General features: G+C 39.3%; 1 protein-coding gene and 1 long non-coding RNA gene across 11 annotated transcripts in view; one reads left to right on the top strand and one right to left on the bottom strand.

Moving 5' to 3' along the window:
* TMEM63A (transmembrane protein 63A) overlaps positions 1-14,470 on the bottom strand; it is a 50,457-nt gene that overhangs the window by 17,800 nt on the left and 18,187 nt on the right. For all 6 annotated transcript variants that reach the window (XR_004255332.1, XM_032217050.1, XM_032217054.1 and 3 more), the window contains 7 exons: positions 12,987-13,057; positions 12,693-12,773; positions 11,015-11,138; positions 9,730-9,863; positions 8,894-9,031; positions 7,565-7,718; positions 6,767-6,873 (listed from right to left, as the gene is read on the bottom strand). Coding sequence is in view for 5 of the 6 variants with exons in the window: in XM_032217050.1 (XP_032072941.1) it covers positions 6,767-6,873; positions 7,565-7,718; positions 8,894-9,031; positions 9,730-9,863; positions 11,015-11,138; positions 12,693-12,773; positions 12,987-13,057 (809 nt within the window). In the remaining variant the exon portion in view is untranslated. The remainder of the gene's footprint in view (positions 1-6,766; positions 6,874-7,564; positions 7,719-8,893; positions 9,032-9,729; positions 9,864-11,014; positions 11,139-12,692; positions 12,774-12,986; positions 13,058-14,470) is intronic.
* Positions 1-14,470, top strand: part of LOC116508429 — a 31,079-nt gene that overhangs the window by 9,883 nt on the left and 6,726 nt on the right. The gene's annotated exons all lie outside the window — the stretch shown is intronic.

Genomic DNA, 14,470 nt, shown 5'->3' with positions numbered 1-14,470 from the left:
TCAGCGTGTATCAATTGTTGGATAACCAGCATTAACCTATTTGCTAGTATTTTAGTAAAAATTTTGTAGTCTACATTAAGTAATGTAATAGGTCTGTAGTTTTTGGTTGAGTAGTATCTTGATCTTCTTTGGGTATCAAAGATATAAAGGCTGTCTTCCATGAAGGAGGTACCTTACCTTCCATTTGAATCTTATTAAATCATTCTCTAAGAAGTTCTACCATTTCCAACTATAAGTTTTTATAGTAAGCCGCTGTCAAGCCATCTGTGCCTGGTGCCTTCCCTGGCTTTAATTGTTTAATTACCTGCAAATTTCCCCCCCTGAAGTTATTGGTTGATTCAATTTTTGCCTGTGTTCTTCTTTAACTAAGGGTATTTTTTCTTTATCTAAGTATTTGTCTATATCTAAACCATTAATTTTATCCCCCTTATACAACTCTGTAAAAAATTCCCGAAATGCCTTTTGAATCTCATCCTGTTGAAATACCTCCTTCCCTTTGTAGGTCAATTTAGATATATTTCGAATTTTCTTTTTTTTTCTAATCTGATAAGCTAACCACCTGCCAGGTTTATTTGCATTACAGAAAGTATTGTGTTTTGCGTATAACAAACTGGTGGCTACCTGGTCAGAGATCAATATATCAAATTGGGATTTTAATATGGTGATTGCTTCCTTGACCTTTGTATCGCCTGGATTCATTGTTAACTCCAGCTCTTTCCTCTTAATTTCCTCCTCCAACTCTGTTCATTTTACCCCTTGTTTATGTCTATGTGATTTATTTATATTTATCAATACTCCTCTCATATACACTTTGCTTGCATCCCGTACAAATTCCATAGGTGTATCCTTATTCATGTTAAAAACAAAGTATTCAGTTAGCAATTTTTTACAATCATTGATATACTTTTCATATCTAAATAAGTTTTCATTCAATCTCCAAGACCTTCTTGCCTGTACCACCCCTCCCAATTCCATCCAAACTGGGTTATGATCCGAAAGGACCCTAGCCACAACCTTTGTCTTCTTCACCCTAGAAAGCAAATCATTAGTGGTTAATATGAAATCAATCCTAGAAAAGGATTGATGCCTATCAGAAAAAAAGGTAAAATCATATTCCTCTGCATTTCTTTCTCGCCAGATATCTCTCAGTTCAAAGTCATCCATCATGTCAAAAAAGGATTTAGGTAGTTTTGCTCGTATCTTAGTGTTTGGGCGAGAAATCTTCTTATCTCTCTTGGTATCTATAACACCATTCCAGTCACCCACTAATATACAAGACCTATAATCCCACTGTACTAATTTAGCGTGAAGATTTCTATAAAAACCATCTTGCTGTTGATTAGGAGCATAAATTCCCCAAAATGTTAACGTACCTGCCTCCCAACAGCGTTGCAGCAGCCCTCCCCTCGCTCCTCGAGTCGGTAGCCGAGCTGACAGTTCAGTTCCCCAGGCTTATGGTTCTGGGGGATTTCAATTTGCCTTCGCTCGGTGAACACTCTGATGGAGCGCAGGAGTTCATGGCTTCCATGACAGCCATGGGCTTGACCAAGGTAATTCGGGGCCCAACCCACTCAGCGGGTCACACGCTCGACTCCTATTCCTCTCGGAGCAGTGGACTTGTGATCTTGGTCTGAGGGGTAGTGAGATCATACCCCTGTCGTGGTCAGACCACTGCCTACTGAGGCTTGACTTTCGGAGACCAAACCTCCACTGTAGGGAGGAGGAACCGACCAGGTGGTTCCGCCCCAGGCGACTTATGGACCCCTTGAGGTTCCAGACGGAGCTTGGGGTTATTCCTGATACTCTCGCCCACAGTCCGGTGGAGACCCTGGTTGCTGCCTGGAACTCGGCAGCGTCGGAGTCTCTTGACCGGATTGCGCCACTACGGCCGCTCCGAGGCAGTGGATCCAGGAGGCCTCCTTGGTTTACCGAGGAACTCCGGGAGAGGAAGCGCCGGAAGAGACGCCTAGAGCACCTATGGAGGTCCAACAAATCCGAATCGAGCCGAGCACTTCTAACATCGTGCATCAAGGAATACATCAGGGCAATTAGGACAGCAAAAAGAGCTTATATTGCCACCTTGATCGCCTCCGCTGAGTCGCGCCCAGCCGCCCTGTTTAGGATAACCCGTTCCCTCCTAAATAGGAGGGTTACGGAGGATCCCCTGCAGGGTAGGGCTGAGGACTACGTCCAGTTCTTAGCGGACAAAGTTGCTCGGTTTCGGTCGGAGTTGGACTCCGATTCTGCAGATCCAGCTGAGGCACAAGGGGATAATCTGGTAGACCACCCCTGGGTTGAGTTTCAGGATGTTACCCCTGGGGACATGGACAAGGCCATGAGAGCTGTGAGTGCCTCCACATGTGTACTGGACCCGTGCCCCTCCTGGCTGGTTGCTAACAGCAGGGAGGTGACACGGGGCTGGATCCAGGCGGTTGTTACTGCCTCCCTTCGGGAGGGGGTCTTTCCCCCCGCACTTAAAGCGGCGGTGGTGAGACCCCTCCTGAAGAAACCATCTTTGGATCCAGCCGTTCTTAACAATTATCGTCCACTCTCCAACCTCCCCTTTGTGGGGAAGGTTGTTGAGAAGGTGGTGGCCTTTCAGCTCCAGCGGTCCTTGGAGGAAGCTAGCTATCTTGATCCATTCCAGTCTGGCTTCAGGCCTGGCTACAGCACAGAAACCGCTTTGGTTGCATTGACCAATGACCTCTGGAGAGCCAGGGACGGAGGCTACGCCTCCATCCTGGTTCTCCTTGACCTCTCAGCGGCTTTCGATACCATCGACCATGGTATCCTTCTGCGACGACTGCGAGAGGTGGGGGTGGGAGGCACTGTTTTGCGGTGGTTCTCCTCTTACCTCTCGGACAGGTCGCAGTCGGTGTTAGTTGGAGGGCAGAGATCGACCCCTAGGCCCCTAACATATGGGGTGCCGCAGGGTTCGGTCCTGTCCCCCCTACTTTTCAACATCTACATGAAACCACTGGGCGAGATCATTCGGCGGCACGGGATAAAATACCACCAGTATGCGGACGATACCCACTTGCATCTGTCTGCCCCGTGCCAACTCAATGAAGCGGTGGAAGTGATGAACCAGGGACTTGAAGCTGTTAGTGACTGGATGAGGGCTAACAAACTCGTGCTCAACCCAGATAAGACCGAGTGGCTGTTGTGTTTCCCTCCCACCAATTTGGCTAGTATTCCATCTCTCAGGCTGGGGGGTCAAACACTACGCCCCTCAGACAGGGTCCGCAACTTGGGAGTCCTCCTGGACCCACAGCTGACTTTCGAACATCACTTGTCAGCTGTGACCAGGGGGGCATTTGCCCAGGTTCGCCTGGTCCACCAGTTGCACCCCTACCTGAACCGGGAGGCTCTCACAACAGTCACTTGTGCCCTTGTGACCTCTAGGCTGGAATACTGCAATGTGCTCTACATGGGGCTGCGCTTGAAGAGTATTCGGCGACTTCAGCTAGTCCAGAATGCGGCCGCGCAAGCGATTGTGGGTGCACCTCGTTTCACCCACATAACACCTATCCTCCGCGAGCTGCACTGGCTACCTGTTGATCTCCGGGTGCGCTTCAAGGTGCTACTTGCCACCCATAAAGCCCTCCATGGTAGTGGATCTGGATACTTGAGAGACCGCCTACTGCCAATTACCTCCACATGACCTATTAGATCTCACCGGTTAGGCCTCCTCCGAGTCCCATCTGCCGGTCAATGTCAACTGGCAACTACGCGGAGGAGAGCCTTCTCGGTGGTAGCTCCAACCCTGTGGAACGATCTCCCCGTGGAAATTTGCACCCTCACCACCCTCCAGACCTTCCGCACAGCCCTCAGAACCTGGCTATCCCGTCAGGCCTGGGGTTAAGACTACAACCCGCCCGAATAGTATGAATGTTGTGTTTTAATTATGTATTTGTCTTATATGTTAAAAGTTTGTCTCCCCCCCCCCTTTTTAAGTTGTAAGCCGCCCTGAGTCCCCCCAGGGAAAAGGGCGGCATATAAATAAACTTTAAATCTAAAATCTAAAAAAAACCCAATGTCTTTTTCCCTTCTAGGATTAGATCTAATGCAATGTACCTTCCATAGGGATCTGCTTCAATTAATTCAGCTTTCATATCTTTTCTTAAGTATACAATTATACCATTTTTCTTTTCCATAGCAGAAGCTACAAAATGTTGACCGAATCTTGGGTTACTCAGATATTTTTGATTGGTTGATTTAATATGAGTTTCTTGTAAACAAATTATATCATTCTTGAACTGTTTAAGATAGTGAAATATTTTCTTTCTCTTCTGTGGAGAATTCAATCCGTTGACATTCCATGTTAAAATCTTAGTTGTCATCTTTGGTTAGCTGAAGCTTTTTTAGAGTCTCCTGCATGGCCTGTTTAACCTTTGGCCTAGCTCCTCCCATTGCTTCTGTTGCTGTGGCTCCTTGATCGATAGCCGGCAGTTGTTGCTGTTGTTGCATTTTAACTTGTTGCTCCATTCGTCTAGTAATCATACGGCTAGGTCTCTGTTCCATAACACCTTGCGCTTCTAGAAGAGAGAGATGATCCATCTTATCTGGTAGTTGTGTGATTTGCTGTCTGTCTTGTCTTTCTTGTGATCTTTCTCTGAGTCCAGAAGGTGCAGGATGTCCAACCTTCAAAATATTATGGTAGAAATCTCGGGCTTTCCATACGGAGTTGAGATGATATCTTTGCCTGTCCAGTGTAAGTATGAGGCCAAATGGCACGTCCCATCTGTACTGTATCTGACAATTTCTAAGTTCTTCAACTAAAAAGGCATAATCTCTCCTGGCTCTTAGCATTTGAGGTGGTATCTCTTTCAAAAGAGTCAGATCTTGACCCCCAATCTGGAGCTTAGTTTTATAAGACTCTTGTAATATCGTGTTTCTGAGCTCTCTTGTAGTGAACTATATAACAATGTCTCGAGGAAGCTGCTTCTGCTTTGCCACCCAAGAGTTAACACGATAAACTTTATCGATTTGCCAGTCAAGACCCTGTCTTCCCACCAGATTATCAAAAGCTTCTGAAAGAATCTGTTTCAGGTTTTCCTGTTTTTCTTCACGCAACCCCCATTTGTCTGTACTGTATCATAATAATTTCTTTTTCAGCATTTTCGACTTTTTGTTGCACCACCTCTGTTTTCGATGTCAAATTAGTATTAGCTTGATTAAGATCCTCTAAACTATCTTCAACTCCTGAAACATGTTCTGTCAGTACAGTTACAAGCCCCAGTATATCATCTTTAATTTTAGCAACCCTGGCATCAATTTTATCATACAAGTCCTCCTTAAGTTCTTTTATCTCCTCTTTTATCTCCCCTTTTATCTCCTCTTTAAAATTTTTCAGTTTGTTTTCCACTTTAATTGTCAGCATGTTATGAGCTTCACTCAGTTCTCTCAGGAAGAGTTCTGTCGTTAGTAACTTTCCAGTAGGGGGCATAGAGGGCGGTGGCTGTGACTTTGTACCAAGTATTGGCGATGTGCTTCTGGGGGCTGAAGGAGGGGGTTTCAAATTAGGATTTGGTTTTGAGGCCATTCCAAGTTTTATCTTCAAGCAATTAGGAAGACTCTACTGGCCCGCTATACAGTTGTGGAAAGAGGTACTAAATCACCCCTTTATTTTGAGGGTTAAAAAAAAAAAAAAAAAAAACTTCGTAGGACTTTTCAGAAGGTTTCAAAAAATAAGCATTGTAACGAAACAGTTCAGCATATTCATCACCGTTTGGAATGTCTCTATATTAGCAAAGAGTCTTTTAAAAGTGAAACTAATTAGTAAAGATCTGTTGGCCGGCTATGAGGCAAAATAATAAGTCACTCCCTTCCTTTGAAGTTTTGAAACTCCGTAAAACTAGATAAACATTGTTACTCAGCAATTCAACTGGCTCGTCGCCATTTTAAGTGCCTCTTTAAATAGATAAAATAACAGAAGAGGATCTTGTAAAAAAGAAGCTAGGATTTAAATAAACAATTAATGCTCTCGCATACGAGTTCTGCTCGTTTTGAAATCAAGTAATTCAATCTTTGTTCTGAGTGGGAGGGACCCTTACTTTGTGCTGCAAAGCAGCTTGAGATTTCTAGCACGGAACAGTTCTGCCTTCAGTTGGCCCCCCTTTTCTTCGTAGACACAGAAGCTGCAAAGATCAGAAAGGCATTTGCTCGACAAAACTTCTCTCCTTCCCTTCTTGCCCGAAGAGTAAGGTGTCTGTCAGATGTCTGATAGATGATCATCTAAACAGATAACGCGACTGGTAACTCGGGAGCAGCTATAGTTAGCTGCTTCCATCAGTAAGTCCCGCCCAGGAAGTCCAAAAACATTGTAAATCACGATAAATCATAAGTCATGACTGCAGGATGCTGCAAATGGCTGTAAATGTGGACTGGTTACTAAGCACCCAAAATTTGGGCTTGGACCATAAATAAACAAATAATTTCATCAATTGCAAAAAATCACAATTGCTTGGATCTGACATATACTATGCTGATAAATTACAATATCCTAGGTTTTGGGGAAGAACTCAATACATATGAAGGCCAACTCAAGCTAAAGAAATGGCAGCTGTGACTTTACATTATTGTGAACAGAGAATAATAATATAAATATTATTTTGTAGTTTATATGAAGCTAAAATCAGAGTTGTGCAGAAAAAGAATGTGAGGAAAGTAGACATTACTACAAATTCTGAATATTATCCCTTGCCTTTCCTATCTTTTAAATCTTCCATGTAATTTCATGAGCCAAAACAAAGAGTCTTCTTACTTTGTCCAGTGTGATTCAAACACTGTTGAATAATAGACGATGGTTGGTAGCAAAGCTGTAAAGGACCACAAAAGGAGTGTTGGGAAGAACTGACTAATAACAGGATTCTGAGGAAAGAACAAAGAGAAATATAACTAGTTCTGCAGATTTATCACAAATGCGACCAAGCCAAATATATTTATTACATCAGCTTAACCACCACTGAAATAAAATTGGTCTTATGAAAATAATAATAATAGCAGATAGGATTTAGAAAGAGATCAAAATCTCTTAGCAGCTTAATCCAAAAACAAAGATTACATTTAAAGAAACCCCAAAACTTGGTAATTACCATTTCCAAACAACACCCTTTAAAAAAAGTTGAACAACTTTTAGTGGCAAGAAACTGACATGACTAATTTTTGACGTGTCTAAGGGCTAAGAATGGCATAATGCAAAGTGAATGTTGCTGGGAATATTTCCTTTGTGGGATGGCAGAATTTTAATTGATGTTCAATTATCCTTACTGAGGACATAATTTTGTGTTTCCTATCTCAACACAACAGAAGAATGAATTCTGGCAGTAACACACAAAGTGTATCAGGGAACACAACTATAGGACTTAAAGGATGAAAGTTGCTCGCCTATATTTGAGAAATATGTGTCAGTATTTATTAAATGTGGTTGTAGTTCACATTATCTATATTTTCTTTGCTTTTATTAATTAGAATGATAGTCAAGTTTAACCTCAAAGATAAATCTTTTATGACAATATAAAGAAGCACAGATGATTAAAATCAGATATAGTGCATTACTCACATTAAGATATTGAATCGGTTTGGTTACGTAGAACTTGTCCATTGTTGAAATAATGATGGAAGGGGTTGTCAAGAAAAAGAGACCAGCAAAAAGGAGTAAATTGATAAAAAGCCATCTACTCCACCAATTCCGTCCTTGAACTGAGAGATTATTCCTGTCAAGCAAAAATAGAGAAGAGAAGCAGTAACAGTGCTTATTTTCCAAACCAGTATTAAGAATATGATAAGTTTTGTTCAAAATAAAAATATGTAAAAATGAGAAAGTTATAGGTAAGCCTGAAGTGGAGATTAAATGGACAAGAGATTGCTTATGCCTTTTCCTAGCCTGCTGCCTCCCTGAGTGCAACCTAATCATCTACCCCAACCTCCCAATTGTTTCTTCATCATGTAGCATTTGTTTGCCTTTACTGAAGAATCCAGCAGGGTACCCACTGTAGTAACTTTTACCAAGAAGTGAAAGAACTCTGATAAAAAATTTCTCTATCTCTGGAATACAGCTTGTTTAAAATGAGACAGAAATTTTTAAAATCATCTAGATTTATGATGGCAAACTATGGCATACGTGCCACAGATGGCATGCAGAGCCCTCTATAGGCACGTGAGCTATCTGCGGGCACGCAAGTCGTTGCCCCGTGTCAGCCCGCCAGCCAGCTCGTTTTCAGGTCTTTCGGGGGGAAATGTGGGAGGGGTCATGCACGCATGTACAGGGTGGGGGAAGTGTGGGGAGTCATGCATGCATGCACAGGACATGCGCAGGGATGCGCACATACATGGGGTCCCCTGCGCACGCATGTTCAAGGAGGGGTGCACATGGAGGTCATGCATGCATGCATGGGGGCACAGGGGGGCATGTGCATTGCATTATGGGTGTGCGCATGCAACAAAAAGATTAGTCATCACTGATCTAGATTCATGAATACAAATTGGCTAGATTTCTTTCACAATAGTTTAAAATAAGGATTTGAATGCTCAGTCTTGACTGTAAGGCATGTGTATTGTTCAAGCAGAACATAGAAGTCCTGTAAAATACAGTGGTGTTTAAAAGTTTGTGAACCTTTTGAATTTTCAATATTTTAAGCAACATTGTACCTTAGACCGTTTATAAATCAATGCATTGGATTAGTTTATATTTTTAGTCTGGACATCAATGTAATTGTTCTGAGATTGTATTTTCAAGATGTTCTATCAATTTCTGGCCTCATAATTAAATAATCTGACAATAATACAGACAATAGCTAAGATAAATTTTATTCATCTTCTAGAAAAAACAATGGTATCAAATTTCATTTCTTTTACACATGAAATAAGAAGGGAAAATAAGATACATTACCAACAAACATCTTGAGGATATGTAGCATATTTAATATTCCATTTGGAAATCTGAAGTTCTTTGCTATAAGCTGATGGTTGAGGGTCTCCTTTGCACTTAAAGCCTTGACATTTACAGGCATAGTAATCTTTGAGAATGCTGCAGTAAAATTAAGCATTTTAGCTTTTATAGTTGACTCAACATAGAATCATTATTTTTATAGACTGCACATAAAAGGTTCTCCTCAATTTTATGACTGTTTTTACAGCGGACATTAAGTGAATCATACAGTCAAAAGTCTAAATCCATTCCCCCAAATGGGTGTTTTTTGCTGAAAACCAGCAAAAAATATTATAAATTTGATGATGTGACTATGGGATGCTGCAACCAATTATAAATGTTAACCAGCTGTCAAGCACGCAAAATGTGGTCGTAAGACCGGGGGGTGGGGGGACAGTGCTACATTTTATGACAGCCAGAAGTGCTTTTTGGGTCATAAAGCACTTTTCTCAAGTTTGTTGTAAGTCAAAGACACACAAATAAAGCATATGATAAGAAAATGTTTACAATATTACTATCTGAAAGATGTATGATTGATCTATTCAAAGCAATGTAGCCGAATCAAGAGGTCAATTTTACTAATCAGTAGAATACGTACACAGATGCCTTTTAATAGGATTTCTGTGTTGGGGGATCCAATCTGAATTGGTCACTGGGACCATCACCAGGATTTTTATGCATTGCCTTCAAAGAGGATTTAATAGAGCTGCTTTGAGTTGGAAGTAACCTTAGGGATAGACTGACGTTTCATTTCATTTAAAATAATAGTAATAATAAAATTTAAAATACACACTTACTGAGAGGCCATGGTTATTCTCTGGAATGTTACAAAAGCCATTCCCAATGGCTTATCGTTAATTAGCTTCTCTTCTTTCAAGTATTCTTCCATACATTTTTGGGAAACTCCAGTATAGTAATCTATAGCATCTTCCTGTTGAAAAGCAGAGTGCTGTTACATTTTAATATTCAAGTATATATATATATATAATCCTATTCCACTGTTCCATTTGTTTCTTTTTATTTTTCTTCCTTAGGTGTCTAGTAGTTTCACATGCAGTTATTTCAGTAATAACAAATCAAACTTCTTTTAAAAAGTTACCATCTACCTTCAAGTTTCTAGGTTCTATCATATCTTAAGACTTAAAATAGACACCTAACATCAAAAATGTCATTAAAAAAGCACAACAAAGAATGTTCTTTCTGCGCCAACTCAGACTGCCCAAAGAGCTGCTGATTCTGTTCTACAGAGGAATTATTGAGTCTGTCATCTCTATAACTATCTGGTTTGGCTCTGCAACAAAATAAGACAAACACAGACTTCAATGGATAATTAGAACTGCAAACAAAACCCACAATTGCAACCAACCCGTCTTTCATAGACGACCTGTATATTGCACGAGTCAAAAAGAGGGCTGTGAAAATAACTACAGACCCCTCACATCCTGGACACAAATTGTTTCAACTTCTATCAATATGACACTATAGGACATTGTACACCAGGACAACTAGACACAAGAACAGTTTTTCCCCAATGCCATCACTCTGCTAAACCACTAATTCCCATAACACTGTCATATTACCTACTGTATTATTATTATTCTTCCCTTCCTTCCTAGTACCTATCTCTTTCCACTTATGACTATAATGATGTTGCTTGTATCTTTAAAATTTATATTGTTTTTATTTGTTTCCTAGTATAATTTGATTGCTTATTAGTAACTGATGACTATCAGTAAGTGTTGTATCTTATGAATCTTGATGAATGTATTCTATTTTAGTTTTCTTTATGTACACTGAGAGCATATGCACCAAAGATAAATTCCTTGTATGTCCAATCACACTTGGCCAATAAAGAATTCTATTCTATGTGTATTTAGAAAAAAAAAGCATGACAAGTATTAGGGAATATAAGTCATTTGACTCTGCATGTGATTCAATTGCTGGGACGAACGAACTTAAGAAAGCAGTTATGTTTTAAATTCTTATTCGTCTTTTCCTAAAATGCAAGCATGGCAAATCTTACTTAATTTTAAACATTGCAATGATTTAACATTTTAACTAAGAAACACAATAGCTTCTTACCCTTTCACATCCTCTGATGTTACAGCAAAAGAACTGACCACATGGCTTTGTATGGATGCGATACCTTTTACCAGTATGCTCGAAAGCTTGGGTGTAATAAGCCAAATTCTTCTCTGCCTTTTTTCTGGTATAAACACATACATAAATGTGATATGGCAAGGAATTTATTAAAATGAAGTGTGTATCTAAAATATGTATATCTAAAATATGTACTCATTTTCACAAATAATATTCACATGATAGGCAATATACTTAAGCGGCTAACACATATCATAGGTATTCCAAATATTTCTACTTAATTATGCAGGCTTAATCATGTAGATATTATTTATATAAAATTCACTTTTAAGTTTTGCAGTTAATTCTGTTAACTAGAGGAACCTAATTAGGTAAGAAAAACCTTCAAAGTCCTTATAGTAATAGTTTTTGAAAAGATGTACACTTTTATTGAATTATTAAGAATAGATCATCTTTAATATTATAAAGTGTGCTTAAGCATTTGGGGTCTTAAACAGGGTATTTTACAGGACACCAATGAAAGCAACTCTCTTCAAAGTTCAGGGCTTAAAATAATCAAATAATAAATTAAAATACAACCTTAGATTCTTGTTTAAAATAGCACTGGATTTAATGGACCAAAAAATGGAGAAGAAAATTATGGACCTCATTATTATCTCAGATATACTGTTAATAACAGCATCTCAATGAAACGTCTAATTGTTCCATCAGCCATTTTTGGGCCAAAGTGATTGCCTTCCAAGTGTCCAAATTCCAGGAACAACAATGGCATTTGATACAATTGAAAATTGTAAACACCCTTCTTTCATCTCCATTTCCACTGCATTAGCCACCTAGAGCCATATTTAAATCAGCCCTAGCAGCATGGATGAGGATTCTGCCTTTTGATATATCTGAGAAGGGCATCCGCTTAGTGCTATGTCATTTCCTCAGAGACCTGCAAACAAAGCTGTAGGCAACATCATAAACTTGAGATGAAGTCTGCAAATGTTGACTTTCTCAAATAATTTGCTTATTTTTGTTACTTTTGAAATATATTGTATTGCACCTTAGTCAGAGAATATAAATCCTTTAAATAAATACGATAAGATGAGAAAGAAATTAACCAGTTTTATTCACCAAACTCCTTAACTGATCAGGCCATCCTGTATCTAAATAAATTCAGTACAATACAATATAATAGCAGAGTTGGGAGGGACCTTGGAGGTTTTCTAGTCCAACCCCCTGACTAGGCAGGAAACCCTATACCGTTTCAGACAAATGGCTATCCAACATCTTCTTAAAGTCTTCCAGTGTTGGGGCATTCACAACTTCTGGAGGCACACTGTTCAGAACACACACTGTAGCTTCCCCAATAAATGCACTTCCTTCGAACTTCTCAGAACAAGAGTCAAATTGACTGAACAGAAAATGTATGAATTATTTCACTGAGAGAATCAGACATTTAACAAATGAAATCACTCTACTGTGAGCGTTACTATGACATCCTTCCAATGTGTTCTCTATTGAGCATTTGCACATATTTAATACATTTTACAGCACGGGTCTTGTGGGTTGTCTGGTGACACACAACCAATATTTATGACAATGGCACAGAAAGCCTATTGAAGTTAGCACATTTTATACTTAAAATAAGATGCTTTCTCCATAATACAGATACCTTTCATCGGACAGGTATGTGAGTTTGGCTACATCGTAACACAATTGTACCTCCTGCACAATGCAAGTTGGATATGCCTCTCTGCAAACAGAAAAAAATAGCTGAGTTACCACAGATTAATTACAGGAAGATAAGTAAAATTTCAAAAGAAAGGAAAATAGAAAAAAATAGGAATGAATTACAATACTCATTTCTCAATATGTGTGACTGAACTATTGCAACTAAGAAAATGTACATTTGAAAATATTTTTATAAAAAAAGAAATTTAAGTTTTTCTTTTAAAAAAAAACTTACTGGAAATGATTTTCAATGGCTGTTTCACTGGCATTTTGGGGAAGGCCGGTTATGAACAATGTGCGCTTTACCTACATGTAAAAAATAATGTTCTCAGTGAACTGATAATAGAGAAAGATTGAAAGGAAAACTAAAGTGCCAGATCATCTCCAAAGTCCCTCCTAACACTTTCTTTGTATGATTCTACGACTGACTTCAATTCAAGTCTCTCTTTAATCTATAGACATTTCTAAATTACATTAAATTTAGCTTCAGTTTTTAAATTGTTACCAGGGATATTTATCAGATTTCATGCATGTTATATCTATGTAGGCTAATGTGGAGCCAAGAGGTAAGTAAGTCAAAGTAGTATTTCTTCTAAGAAGACCAGATTTGAATCTGACCCTACCTGAAGTTCTTTGGAGGGACATAGATAATAAGCTTCTATGAATGCAAAAAAAAAAAAATTTTCAGAACTACTTCAGCCCCTCCCCCCCTCCCCCCCAAAGCTCTGAACCAGCTTTTACAGTTCCTGGAGAACACATAGAAATAACATTACAGATAATTACTGATATTCAGTAGCAAAAAACAAACCAAAAACTCAATTTATTTCACTTTCTTTTTGACAATTTAAAGGTTGGAAGCAAGTGATTAAACCTTTATATAATTATTTCTGTCCTTTAAATTTCAAGTTAAACAAAAAAATTACAAATATTTTCCTTTGTGCATAATAATGTTATCCTGTTATCCTATTATCTAATATATTTAATATATCCTATGTGATGCCAAGAAGTTAGATAATGATGATCAGTGGTGGCATTCACCACTTCGGGAGAACCAGTTGTTAACTTTCTGAGCAGTTTGGTGAACTGGTTGTTGGAAGAAATCATTAGGGCAGAGAACTGGTTGTTAAATTATTTGAATCCCACCATTGATGATGATGGTGGTGGTGATGGCAAATATGGTGCCCTGGTGGGGGTGGGGTTGCTCAGTCTTGTTATGTAAAAGCATTTTCAACTTTTATTTATTTATATTCCACCTTTATTATTTGTATAAATATCTCAAGGTAGCAAACATATCTAATAATTCTTCCCTCTCCTATTTTCCCCACAACAACTCTGTGAGGTGGGTTGGGCTGGAAGAGAGTGATTAGCTCAAAGTCACCCAGCTGGGGTTCATGCCTAAAATGGGATTAGAACTCAAGAGTCCCCCAATTTCTAGCATAGTACCTTAATTACTAGAGTAAATTGGCTCTATAGAGGGGGAAAAAGCAGTAGCAATTTAATTTGGTGTCTAAAAAGTCCACATGCTAATCACAGTAAATAGTTTTGGTAGGATTCTCTTATCGTGATGCTTTAGGTAAGAGAAGTCTAAATACTCCTTCACTGGATTGTGCCCTGTAATTGCTTTTTGTCAGTTCTCCCTCCAGAAAAAGCAGCAGCTCAAAATATTTTGGTAGAATCCAGATATCCACAGACTAACCAAACTACAGGTGGCTACAAACC

Source organism: Thamnophis elegans, chromosome 4, assembly GCF_009769535.1.
Source record: "Thamnophis elegans isolate rThaEle1 chromosome 4, rThaEle1.pri, whole genome shotgun sequence".
Taxonomy (NCBI): Eukaryota; Metazoa; Chordata; class Lepidosauria; order Squamata; family Colubridae; genus Thamnophis; species Thamnophis elegans.
This window is presented reverse-complemented; position numbering and strand designations above follow the sequence as displayed.